Source organism: Coffea eugenioides, chromosome 5 (assembly GCF_003713205.1).
Source record: "Coffea eugenioides isolate CCC68of chromosome 5, Ceug_1.0, whole genome shotgun sequence".
Classification (NCBI taxonomy): Eukaryota; Viridiplantae; Streptophyta; class Magnoliopsida; order Gentianales; family Rubiaceae; genus Coffea; species Coffea eugenioides.
This window is the reverse complement of record NC_040039.1, coordinates 48796534-48808661: the sequence shown is the minus strand read 5'-3', so window position 1 is coordinate 48808661 and position 12128 is coordinate 48796534. Positions and strand designations below refer to the sequence as shown.

Here is a 12128-nt window from a genome sequence, read left to right as displayed (position 1 = left end):
GTAGAATAAAATAGATTGAATTATATAAATGTTATCGTTATGAAAAAAAATTACACTATATATATATAGATATATGTTATTTATGCTCTCATTTTTATTAACTTCACTCTTATTATCATTTTAATCATATAAATTTTATTTATTAAACTATATGATAGAACAAATTGTGAAAGTACAAATAAAAAAAAAGGAGTGTAATTAATATTTCTCTGTATACATATGTACATACATACATATATATATATATATACATATACACACGCATATACATATATGCACACACGTTGTAACATCAGAAGTCACTGGTCAAAATGAATATTGTCTTTTCTGCTATAAGAAATCTTGGACAATAGTACAACAAAATAAGAAAGTAAGCATTGAGTGAAAGAAATTAAGCATTGCACAAAAATTGTTTTGGATAATAACTTGGATCATAACAATACTAGAATTAGCTAATTAACAGCTTTAAGATTGTTAATTTCCCTACAGAATTTTCCTTATTTCTTAAACAATCACATTTGAAAAATTGCTAGTACATTTTATAATAGTACTAATTATTTTTACTTGATTTGCATTTTGAGACAGTTCTTGTATAATGGGTGGGCCACTTTATGGACCTCTTTCTTCGATCCTAAGCGGCCGAACCCAAAACTTAAGCCCCATATCTTTGTTGCCAGCGGCGTCTGCTTAAACCCCAAAACCCCCAACCTCCTTCGCCCGTCGACCACCAAAAGAACCTGCCACTTTTCCTTGCCACCGCCGTCGACGCCACGCCCCGAGCAGCAAACCGGACTCACTACATCCGACTCTTCGTCAAAGCCCTTCATCCCAGGTATCCTCCTCCATCATCCCCAAGAAAATAAGGCATGACAGCTGTGAGAAGCTGTCCTTCAATTTACCCGCTTCTTTTTTTGCAGAATTGTTTAGCAAATTATAGGTTTTTTTTAAACAGGGTTTTAATTATCTTGTTTATCCCAAATATTTTACTGAAAGGTGCAATTGATTTTGTCTTTAGCTCTTTATTTCATGGTCCCTTATTGGAAATGTGATTGTTGTGCTTAGAATTCCATAAGAATCCAATGGGGAAGAAGAGAAAGCACAGTGAAACTGCTGCTGTGACTGAAGTTAATAAAGAAGACAGTGCAGCAGAGCGGCCTAAAAGGACACTCCTTGGTTGGAAAGATAAGATTGAAGAGAAAAAGGAGAGTGATTCTGTTGTGGGTTTTAGGAACAAAGAGAAGGTCTTGGTCACTTGCTCTCGCCGTATCAGTTTCAGGTCCACGATTCAACTTTTATTTGTTTTTTTGAGTGTTCTGTTGTCTGTTCTTTTATTACATATTCATTTTCTCTGTTGAAATTCTTGCTCGCTTGTTTACTTTCTGTTTGGTTGGAATTCACCATGATTTTAGGTATCGGCATTTAATGTTAAATGTGGTGTCACTTTTGCCACACTGCAAGAAGGATAACAAGGTTGAGTCCAAGGATAGCAAAGGTGCAACCTTGAATGAGCTAGTTGAGCTGAAGGGTTGTTCTTCTTGTTTGTTTTTTGAGGTATGAATCAGGGTTGACTATGATTATCTGATTACAAACTTCTTTGGGGATGAATGCGAGTTATTGAAAAAGCATTGGTTTTTCAGTATTTACTAAACTAGGAGCAGAATTTGAAACTTGACTTTTAAGTTTGCTCAGTATATAAGGCAGTTGAGGGTTTTGTGGATCCAAAAACGCTGTGTTAGGTCTGTAACTTGTCTAATGTTCTTTTCCTGGTATAACTCGTTCTTTGGTTTTTGTGATTTCAGTGTAGAAAAGGTAGGGACCTTTATCTTTGGATGGCCAAGTGCCCAAACGGTCCATCTGTGAAGTTTTTAGTTAATGCTGGTTAGTAGTAACCCTTCTTGATCTTTGTATTTTCTCCTTTCATTAGCTTTGCTTTGTCAAGTTATATTTGGAGATTTTGGAGGTCCTAACTACCCCCTCTATGTGTGTGCGTGTGGGCATGTTACATATGTAGTGCACACAATGGAAGAACTAAAGCTCACTGGAAATCACTTGAAGGGTTCACGCCCAATCTTAACTTTCTCAACTAATTTTGACAAGGATCCCCACTGGAAGCTTCTGAAAGAGATGATCATGCAGGTTTGTATACATATTCTTCCTATTTGAATGGCAAGTTCTTTCTAGTCATTACTTGACGATATTTTGACTTCTTGCTGATGTATAGTCAGTATTGTTGACTTCATTCTTTCCTTGAACCAGATATTTGGAAGTCCTAAGGACCACAGGAAATCTAAACCATACCATGATCATGTCTTTGTTTTTTCCATTCTTGATGACCATGTATGGTTTAGGAATTACCAGGTTTGTGATGCTTCAGATATCTCCTCTGTTAAAGTCTTGCTTTTCATGTTGATGGTGGTTTATTTAGAAGTGTATCTGTGGAACCCTGAGGCATGCATGTTTCTTTGTGCTCTGTTACTTTTGGCAAGTTCTTGACATGCAAAGTATGGAAAATAAAATAGCTATTCATCTTTGATTTCTACTGCTTTGGAGTTACTATTAACATTTTCAGTATATGCTTGCACATTGATGAGAACAATTGTCACCAGTATTTTTTCTGCATCTCTGATGCAGATATCTTGCCCTCATACTGGAACCCAGAAAATAGATCGTGCAGACCTGGAGAAGATGACCCTTGTTGAGGTTTGCACTAATGAGATCTGCTGTAGCACACACAGTATGGGATGATGCATGCATATGTACATTTGGATTGATTTTAACATTTTTGAATAGGTTGGTCCAAGATTTTGTCTGAATCCGATCAAGATTTTTGGAGGTAGTTTTGGAGGCCCTACGTTGTATGAAAATCCATTTTATGTTTCACCAAACCAGGTTAGATAACTTCCTCAATCTTTTGCTGCTTTTAGTGAGTAGTTAATTGTCACTTGATTCTTTTTCCCAAATCAACTTGAATTGTTTAGCGGCACAGGTAAATTGTGGTCCTTGGTCTTCCAGAAAATTTGCGTCTTGTATTTGCTTTCCTTGATAAGTTTTAGGTAGTAGCTATATTGTGGCTGTAAAATTCTTGTTATATGATGGCTGTAATTGGACTTCTGTTGCTTAAATACTTTAATCCATATTCATAAGCAACTGCTCTGAGCCATAGATTCCCTAACTCAAAGTGCTTATGTTTCATTATCTAATTTCATCGTGCGATGTACAGATCCGTGCTTTGGAGAAAAAGCAGAAGGCTGGGAAGTATGCAAAGAAAATTAAAGCCAAGACTAGGAGGAAGATGCACGAACTGGAGAATCCTCTGCAGGTTGATGAACTTGCACATATGTGGAATGAATGATACAACATTGGCGCAGAGCTTTTAGCATATCATCACTTCAAACTGCCCACCCTTTTGGTGCAAATGAAGACCTTATAAGCATTCAAGTAAAATTCCGTCTTTAATTGTGTTTGTAAGGATCTTCTTCCAAGCAGTGAATGGATGCATTTTAATGTCGGTTGATCTGTAGTATTTATCAAGAATATGTTGCGAAGGTGTTGGTATCCAGGAGAAAATTTCCATCTTGTCGTTTACACACAGATACTTCTATTAATTTGGAAACAAATGAGGAAGAAAGAATTGTTGTTTAATTCTTTTTAGTCTTGTCGTCAACTCATGTGTAGGGGGGTAAAAGAGAGTGATGATTTTTTAAGCGCTGGTGTATCATTTTACATTTAAATCTATGAAATCCTACTCGGCTACTTGTTTTGGCTCGGTGTTGACAATCCTTTTAATTCGTTATTTTGCTAATAACTGCTAAACATTTTGGAGCGATTAAACATTTTGAACCGTGCCTGGAAATTGTTACTGCTAACTTCTGACTTGTAAATTGCACGTATTATCAGCTACCAGTATTGCGTATGTGCGCGTAGACAATGCAAAGCGTTGGATTCAGCTGGTGTTGTCGAGTTGTTAATTGTCTGCATGGAATTAATTCATGTTGTTCCAGAGGTGGTTTTAGATTTAAATTCAATGACCTGATAAGAGAAATCATTGCTTCCGATGAAATCCGGACATTCTGTTGAACTTGAACAATCGAGTTGCCTTTTGTGTCTTAATTTTCACTGGGAAAAGAAACAGGCCCCAAGAGGATCAAAATTGTATCCAGTTTGATCTGTGGCAACATCAAATGCAAATTTACATCTACGTATTCCTTGTGATGGAAGTGGAACTTCTGCAGTTTCAAAAACTTGGCTCTTACCTGAATCTGGATTTGGAGGACTTGAGCAGAGTGATTGGTCATTTGGTTGTCAAATAGACAGTTTTGCTGCCTATCAGATGACACTTTTGTAATTGGAACAAGAAAAAGAGCATTTTAAAAGCTGAGCCTGTCAATTGCCATCTTGGTTTCTAGCTCCAAACCAAAGGAATGCCGATTGTAGTGAAATTTTTTGGCGAACATAAAACTTTTTCTCTAAGCAAGCTCGTGAAATCAGACACAGTAGTCGACTTAATACAGAGATCAATTCAGGCATCCACAGGCAGTTAGAAAATGATAGAGATATCAAGATGCTCAGGTTTTCTTGGTTGAAGAGTGGACGTTATTCATGCATCATCGATTGCAAGCAGACTCCACTCAATTTACAATTATCCACCAGGAAAAACACTCACAAAGCTGACTGAAGACTGACAAAATACAAGATTAGAAAAACATCAAACAAACAAGATCTTTCATGTGTTTCGTAACACATCCATAAGCTATATATATTAGATCTGTTCCGTATTCCAATCAACCCAATTAGTTTCACTCCCAACACGAGGAATGCTGTTAACCCTGGAGTAAAGATCCACCTTAAAATTAGCTCCGCACATCGCCCCTTCACTGTCTACCCTTGGCATAGCCCTCATTTTGTTCATCGGATGCTCAAAGCTCATCAGCCCTCCCTCACTGTGAAACATGCACCCTAATTGAAATACAACCAAACCATCAATTAATGGCAGCAAAATTTCTTAAAAAGTAGAAATTTCATGCTTCAAAATATACTACGTACTATATTCCGGTTCCTTTAATTACCTTTTGGGAAGGGAGCATATGACTTGGCACAGCCTGCTTTTATGACAGCTATATCATCTGAAATCACCACAGAACCATCTGCAGCAATGCCCCAGTACAGCTTCACTCCACCATCAGAACCCTGCACCCAAAAAAAAAAAAAAAAAAGTGTACGAATTTATGATGGAAAGGCAATTAAGTACTGATACAAATGGAGGAGGAGGGAGAGAGGAAGCGTGCCTAACAACAAAAAGTACTGATGCCAGCCAGTACAATTCATTCTATTGATGCTAGCTACCAAGAAAACATACCAGCGCTGCAAACACAGTTCCTCGCTTGCTATCGTACACAACGAAGGCAAAGCTACCGTCAAGATCCTTAATAACCTGGTCAGCTGGGTACGGACCACGGTCCCTCAGAGTCCTATAGGCTTCGATCACAAGCATGGCCTCGTTGCTGCCTTTTGATAGCCCATACTGCTTGATTTGAGCACACAAATTGTTCAAGCTTCCCATGAAGAGGCAGTATATCTCATCATGCCCACAGAACAACCTGCAATCAACCCCTCATTTAGATCCCTGTCTGCGCTTTTTTTGAATCCGTACCAGCTGAGCTGTCGAAACAGACACTCGTACTACTAGAATTTAAAGAAGAATAGCATTTTAAAGAAACGAAAGGGAAAAAAGAAAAGGGGCTGATATTACCTTTGGTTCTTGTGTAGGAGGGAAGGTTGGTCTTGTCGAACATAAGAAAGCACAGCAGCATCTCCAAAGCTCAAAGAAAAAGCATCACTGGGGTTAGAAGCGAGAAACTCTTTGAGGGTCTCCTCTGGCATCTTTGGCTTCTTGCTACCATGGTGAGATGCAGGGCTATTAAGCTCATCTGGTGGATGAGCAAATGCCTTGTGAAAGATTGCCAGCATCTTTTCCTCTATCTGAAGCTTGAACCAAATAGTCTATAACTAGCTGATAATTATAAAATCAACTTAAAAATGAGATTCCTCGGTTTTACTATAGAGACGGGATGTGATTGGAACCAGGAACGGTTTTCATTAAACTGAGAGTGATATGGCTTAAACAAAAACAAATGGGACTTTAAAAGAGACGCAACATATACTCGTAGCAAATTGGAAAGGATACAGGATAACACAAACAGGCGATCGAAGGGGGAGGGGGAAGTTTTATCTTTATATAAGGGAGAGACGGACAGAAGTCACAGAGTGTGGGGTTGATGTGTAAATGATGACAAATTGATGATGATGATGTTGGATAAGGATTCTCGTACTTCGATGACACTACTACTCCTATGTCAAATTTGTCAGATTAAATTACATATAATCCCTTATAGTTTTGCATAATACACATCATTCCCTCAAATTCTAAAATAATCATACAATCTCTCGTAAATTTATGCAAAGTAATAAATCATCCACTACGTCTATTGAATCACACGCATTCAAAAAATTCTTATGATGAAATTGTAATATCAACTTTACTTTTTTATAATTTATATGAGTATCCGCTCTACTCTCCTTTAATTATTATCTTTATTCATATAATTTTCTTATACTTTTATACAAGATGATCATTGTATGATTTAGTATTTAAATAAGGATAGTACCAATATTTCAACTAACAATAATGTTATAGAGATTATTTCTCGTCAATTTTTCGCTTTACAAGAAATTACAGAGAAATTAAGTGAATATTTTAAAATATTGGAAGGGTTACATGGCAATAAATGAAATAATTAGAAGGTTATGCGTAATGTACCAATCTTTTGTTTATTTTCTTCCAACAGCTTTATCCATACCTTTGCAGCGGCAGGAGTCTTCTATGTTATCCTATTACTAGAACAAAGGAAGAGTGCTTAAGCAACTTCTCTTCTGCCTTTCCTCGTCACTCTATTTTTTGGACTTTTCTTTTGTCTCGAACCTCTTGAAATTAAAGGAACCAATGATCATTATCCGTTTCCCTAGGGAGATCTTTTAAGGAGGAGGAAAAAGTAGATTAAACATTTCATTAATGCTTGCGGGTAAAACTTGAGGAGGCTGGAGGGATAGTGAGAGCTCTCCAAATGAGGAAAGTTTGGTTTCGATTCTTATCCAAAACTGGTCAGCATTGTTGAGCAGCCACGCCATTTTTAGAAACCTGTGGGCACATCTGCCTGATTCAAATGTAATCTGACCCACAGTTTTGTGAAGACGTTTAGGAAAATGTTATTTACACCCTTATTTTTATTAATCATATTTTTACTATCATTTTGGTTATATAATTTTTATTTATTAAATTTTATAATAAATAAATAATGAGAGTGTAAATAACCAAACATTTATTTCCGAAAATATCAGTCAAATGGCACATGGTTAGAACAATAATCCGATCCTATTTTCCAAAACAAGTCAAAAGAAAGAAGATTAAAGAAAAACCAAAAAAAAACCCATAATCCAACCTTTTTCTTTTGTTGCTTTTCTTTTTCCTTGAAGAAGAGTCCGAAATTTACTATGTGATTGATTTTAAAAAATTAAGAAAAAAGAAAAAGAAAAAGAAAAGGTTTATTCTCTGTGGGCTGTTATGGTGAAGCGTTATCGATGTCCTTACGAGGCGCTCTGACCCAATTTACTACTGCCGCCTTCCAGAGACCCCACGGAATTTGTTGTGTGTTTTGTGGGTTTGTATTTTTAAGTTGGTGAAAGGGTGGATGGAACGACAAACAAGCCCAAACAGAGACACCCACAGCTGGTTCCGGTAAGTATAAGTAGAAGTTTTCCTGGCATCTCTTTTTTGGAGTTTAGGCAAATGGGCTTTCTTGGAGGTGCACGTAAAAAGCCCAAAACCAGTCGGGCTTCTGAGTTAGCTTATTTTGTATTTTTTCAAACAATATCCATTTCAATTGGCCTATTGTTCAAAAACTAGTTTTTCATATATAATGTTACAATAATAGACAAATAAAAACAGTTCATCTATATAATATATTAAAAATAATGCACGAATATACAAATATATATATATATATATGAATTCTATAACATTTTTCACTTATCATCACCACTTACCAGTACCACCACTATCTCCACCCATAAGCTGGTTTGGGCAAGTAGAAGTTTCCCTGGCATCTCTTTTGCAGAGATTAACCAAATGGCCTTTCTTGGAGGTGCACGTAAAAGCCCAAAACCACTCGAGCTTCTGATTTAGCTTTTTTGTACTTTTCAAACAATCTGTTTGGATTTGGCCTATTTTCAAAAAATTAGTTTTCATATAAAATGTTACAATAATATATAAATAAAAATAACTTTAAAAATATCTTATCCATATAATATATTAAAAATAACTCACAAATATACAAAGAAAAATTCTACAACATCTTCCACCTATTACTAGGGCAATGCATTGAAATAGAAATCGAAATCGGTAAATCGGAAGTTTGAAATAGAAATTTTTCGAAATTTTGACATGAATTTTCCCGACCGAATTCGATTTCGAAATGGCCAATTCCGATTTCAAATTCGATACCGAATTGAATTCAGAATTCAGTGAATTCCGAATTCACCGAATTCTTTTTTTTTTCTCTTGTTCAAAAAGGGAAAAACCTGTTCAAATTTAATGCAGTCCCCTTGGAGAATACTTATACAACCATTCGGTCCATTCCAGTTCAAATTTCAAATACAAAACAATTCCAGTAAATAATACAAATCAACTATTATCAAATAATACAAATGTAAGCAACGAATTTGGTCCATACAAACCTCCTCCTCCGTGGCTTAGTCGGCTCAGTCGTCGTCCGAAAGCCCCAATCCTTAGGCTTCACAAACCTCCTCCTCGACACCCATGCCGAGCTCGATCTCACTGTCCAATCCACAGTTGACGCCTTCTTCGCCGCCGAGAAGCCACGCTATGTCATCCTCTCCGCCACTAAAGTCAGCGGCATCCACGCCAACAACACCTACCCTGCTGATTTCATTACCATCAACCTTTAAATCCAAACCAACGTTATCACTTCCTCATTCTCCCATGGTGTCAAGAAACTTCTCTTCCTCGGCTCCTCTTGCATTTATCCCAAATTCGCCCCCCAACCCATCCCAGAAAGCGCGCTGTTGACAGGTTCTTTGGAGCCCACAAACAAATGGTACGCGGTTGCCAAGATTGCTCGGATTAAAATGTGCCGGGCTTATAGACTGCAACACAAATTCGATGCGATTTCGGCAATGCTCACGAATTTGATGTGGCTGAATAGGGAAGAGGTAAGAGGTGGCTGCGGTAGGGGAAGACTCTTGAGAGACGATGAGGAAGAGGCGGCGGAAGAGTAACAAGAGAACAGATTAGGTTTTTGCAATTTCAATTGTTAGATGTATTATTAACTTATTTTGTTATATAATATATATTATATATAAATATTATTAATCGAATTCGAAATCATATTTCCTATTTCAAATTCCCAATTCGAAATCGGTAATTCCGATTTCAAAAATTATATTTTCGAATTCGATCCGATTTCGACCAATTCGAAATCGGAATTACCGAATTGCATTCCGAATTACCGAAATTCCAAATTCAATTCAAAATCGGTCGGTAAATCGGAATTTTTCAAATTTGCACACCCTTACCTATTACCACTACTATTTCCACCCATTATCGCCACTACCCCTTTTCTCTTTCTTTCTCCTTCCCCTCCTCCTCCTCTCTCTTTTTTCTCATGTCCTTCCTCCTCCTCCCTATCCCCTTCCCCCTTCCTCCTCCCTTCCCCTCCCCTTTCTTGCAGCCCCTCCATCTCCTCCTCTCCCAACCCTAATCTAGCCTCAACTAGATCGCGATAGGGAAGAGGGGAGAGGAAGGACCAAATTGGGCGGGAGACGGGGGTTGGTGGGAAAGGGGAAGGGAGGAGAAAAATGGAAGGAAAAGAAGGGAGAAGAAAGGAGAGGGAGGGGATGGTGGCTGTGGGTGGTGATGGTTTGTGAGTGGTAATGTTAATTTTTAAAAATGTATTCTAATATTTTTTTAATTTTAAATAGTACCCAAAAATATATTCCAAAAATCCTTTCAAAAACACCGCATAAAAACATTCAAAATAAAAAATTTTCATATACACTGCTGTAGCAAATACATTTCAAAAATCCCTCCAAATAGTGTTTTTTTTCTTTAAAAGATTATGTGTAACTTACAATTATGTAATCAATATTCACATTTTTTTTTAATATAAGTGGGAGGTCTCAAGTTGGAGATCTCTCACTTACATTCTATCCCTCTGTACCATCCGACTCATTTCCTCCATGAATCAATATTAACATACTATAGCTAGTCAACACATAGTGAAATAGGTATTAACATAAATTTAGGTCAAAACTTAAAATTAAAGATATATAACTCTTAAGTCCTTAACCTTGAATGTCTTAATATTAGAGTAGATTAAAGCCTCGTTGGCAAAACTATAGAATGTTAGAATAAGTCATCTAATTGAAATTTATTAGTTTCCCATACACTTAGTGATGATCCAATAATATATTATATTGGTGCAACTTAGATACAGTAATTTGAATATGTTCTTATTTGTCAAAAATTATTTGATTGCATTATAAATATATTTTTAAAATTTTTCAATCATATTTTTATCTCATATACATCACATCATTAAAATCACTACAGTGCTTTTCACAAAATTATTACAAATAATCACCTATCCAAACACACATGTTATACATTGTTTTCTGGAGTTGAGTAGGGATACCCAAGAATTTCTTGGGTAAACAAGCAAAAAAATTTTCTATTAATTTCCTTTCTTTTTGCACCAATAGCGGCACTTATCTATCTATGGATCATTTTAAGTTGAAACATTGTAAAGAAAATCATTGAACGGATAAGAACAACAGAACATGTATCCCAATATCTTCAAAACTTAGCAGCACAAGAACTGGATATAGCTAATGCATTCATGCAATGTCCATGTTTTCAAGCAAAATTTTTTAAATAGCAACCTTCTTACCCTGTCTAAAGTTTTTCTGTTATTTCCAAGTAAAAATCCTTCAATATAGAACTCAAAATTTTGTAAACAAAAATGAGTAGCCACTCTTTCTCCAAGTTAAATTTGCTATGGTAGGATCTTCATGGTGTATCCTTTTTTCTCCTTAATTTAAATCACATAAACCCCAATATTTTATAAACTTCCAGAATTCTAATTATATAATTAACTCAGAAATCTAAGTCAAGTCGTCAATTTGGAAAAACTTTTCAAGAAACGTATTTAATCGAACAACCATGATGGAGTCTACTTGGATAATAGATTATTTGACGTAAATTTTTTTGAAAAAAATTCTCTAGTACTTTTTTGATATAATGTATGTGAGATAAAAAGTAATTGAAAAATATGTTGATAATGCAGGTAAATAAAAATTGATAAATAAACTACAATCCAACAAGCCCATATTCCTATCATATAATTTTTTTTTGAATACGACAAATTCTATTTTACACATATCCTACTCTATATTAAGAGAAATGGATGGATCCAAAGAGGTCAACGAGGAACTCGAAAGAAACTAAGCCGCCACCAAATCAAATAAATACCTTAACATTCACCGATGAAATTTTCAAAAAATTCTGGATAAGAATGCAAGTCAAAAGAATCCCTCATAACTACTCTAGGAGTGATTGGTTCCATATTCCTACCATATAATTGCATTACGGGAAGAATTGAATCCCGAAATGGGTCTCACGGGGCTTTGCTTCTTCTGTCCTTGTCGAAAAGAGGAAATGCTGATAACCCAATGAAAGCGATTCCACCTTGTGCAGATAAGCCCGTGTACATTTCATCATCTTCTGTCGTTAGCGTAATCAGTAGATAGTAATGCCCCCAGCTGCAGCCCCCAGCTCCGCACATGGTCACCACCTTCTCCGTGTACTTTTCTGTCATTTCGTATGTACTACTTTTTTGTCGCTTGTGAAAAGTACGGAACTCGACAGCTCATTCCGATATTATCGCTGGCCACGTCGAAGACCTTCTGCAATATTTCATGTGCGGCTCTGCGACTTGCTTTATCAGCCTTTCGTATTATAATTAAATGATTAAGACTTTTATTTTCTTTGTTTTTTT

At 36.3% G+C, this 12128-nt stretch overlaps 2 protein-coding genes across 2 annotated transcripts; one reads left to right on the top strand and one right to left on the bottom strand.

Moving 5' to 3' along the window:
• Positions 1-659: 659 nt before the first annotated feature.
• Positions 660-3762, top strand: LOC113770694 (ribosome biogenesis protein BRX1 homolog 1-like). The gene is made up of 9 exons (XM_027315244.1): positions 660-832; positions 1063-1276; positions 1410-1551; positions 1800-1878; positions 2012-2136; positions 2257-2358; positions 2632-2700; positions 2791-2889; positions 3221-3762. Exons 2-9 carry the CDS (start codon positions 1080-1082, stop codon positions 3350-3352), a joined length of 945 nt encoding a protein of 314 aa, XP_027171045.1. The 5' UTR covers positions 660-832; positions 1063-1079; the 3' UTR covers positions 3353-3762.
• A 786-nt stretch (positions 3763-4548) lies between these two features.
• LOC113770802 (stem-specific protein TSJT1) lies at positions 4549-6199 on the bottom strand. Its single transcript, XM_027315387.1, has 4 exons — positions 5750-6199; positions 5357-5597; positions 5067-5187; positions 4549-4956 (listed from the first exon to the last, which is right to left on the bottom strand). Exons 1-4 carry the CDS (start codon positions 5965-5967, stop codon positions 4760-4762), a joined length of 777 nt encoding a protein of 258 aa, XP_027171188.1. The 5' UTR covers positions 5968-6199; the 3' UTR covers positions 4549-4759.
• Between the last annotated feature and the right edge of the window lie 5929 nt (positions 6200-12128).

Coding starts and splice junctions, on each gene's coding strand:
- LOC113770694 (XM_027315244.1), top strand. CDS start 1,080: ATGGGGAAGAAGAGAAAGCACAGTGAAACTGCTGCTGTGACTGAAGTT. Junction 1,879..2,011: donor GAAGTTTTTAGTTAATGCTG/GTTAGTAGTAAC, acceptor TTACATATGTAG/TGCACACAATGGAAGAACTA. Junction 2,137..2,256: donor TGAAAGAGATGATCATGCAG/GTTTGTATACAT, acceptor TCCTTGAACCAG/ATATTTGGAAGTCCTAAGGA.
- LOC113770802 (XM_027315387.1), bottom strand. CDS start 5,967: ATGCTGGCAATCTTTCACAAGGCATTTGCTCATCCACCAGATGAGCTT. Junction 5,598..5,749: donor CTCCTACACAAGAACCAAAG/GTAATATCAGCC, acceptor GGTTGATTGCAG/GTTGTTCTGTGGGCATGATG. Junction 5,188..5,356: donor GAACTGTGTTTGCAGCGCTG/GTATGTTTTCTT, acceptor TTTTGGGTGCAG/GGTTCTGATGGTGGAGTGAA.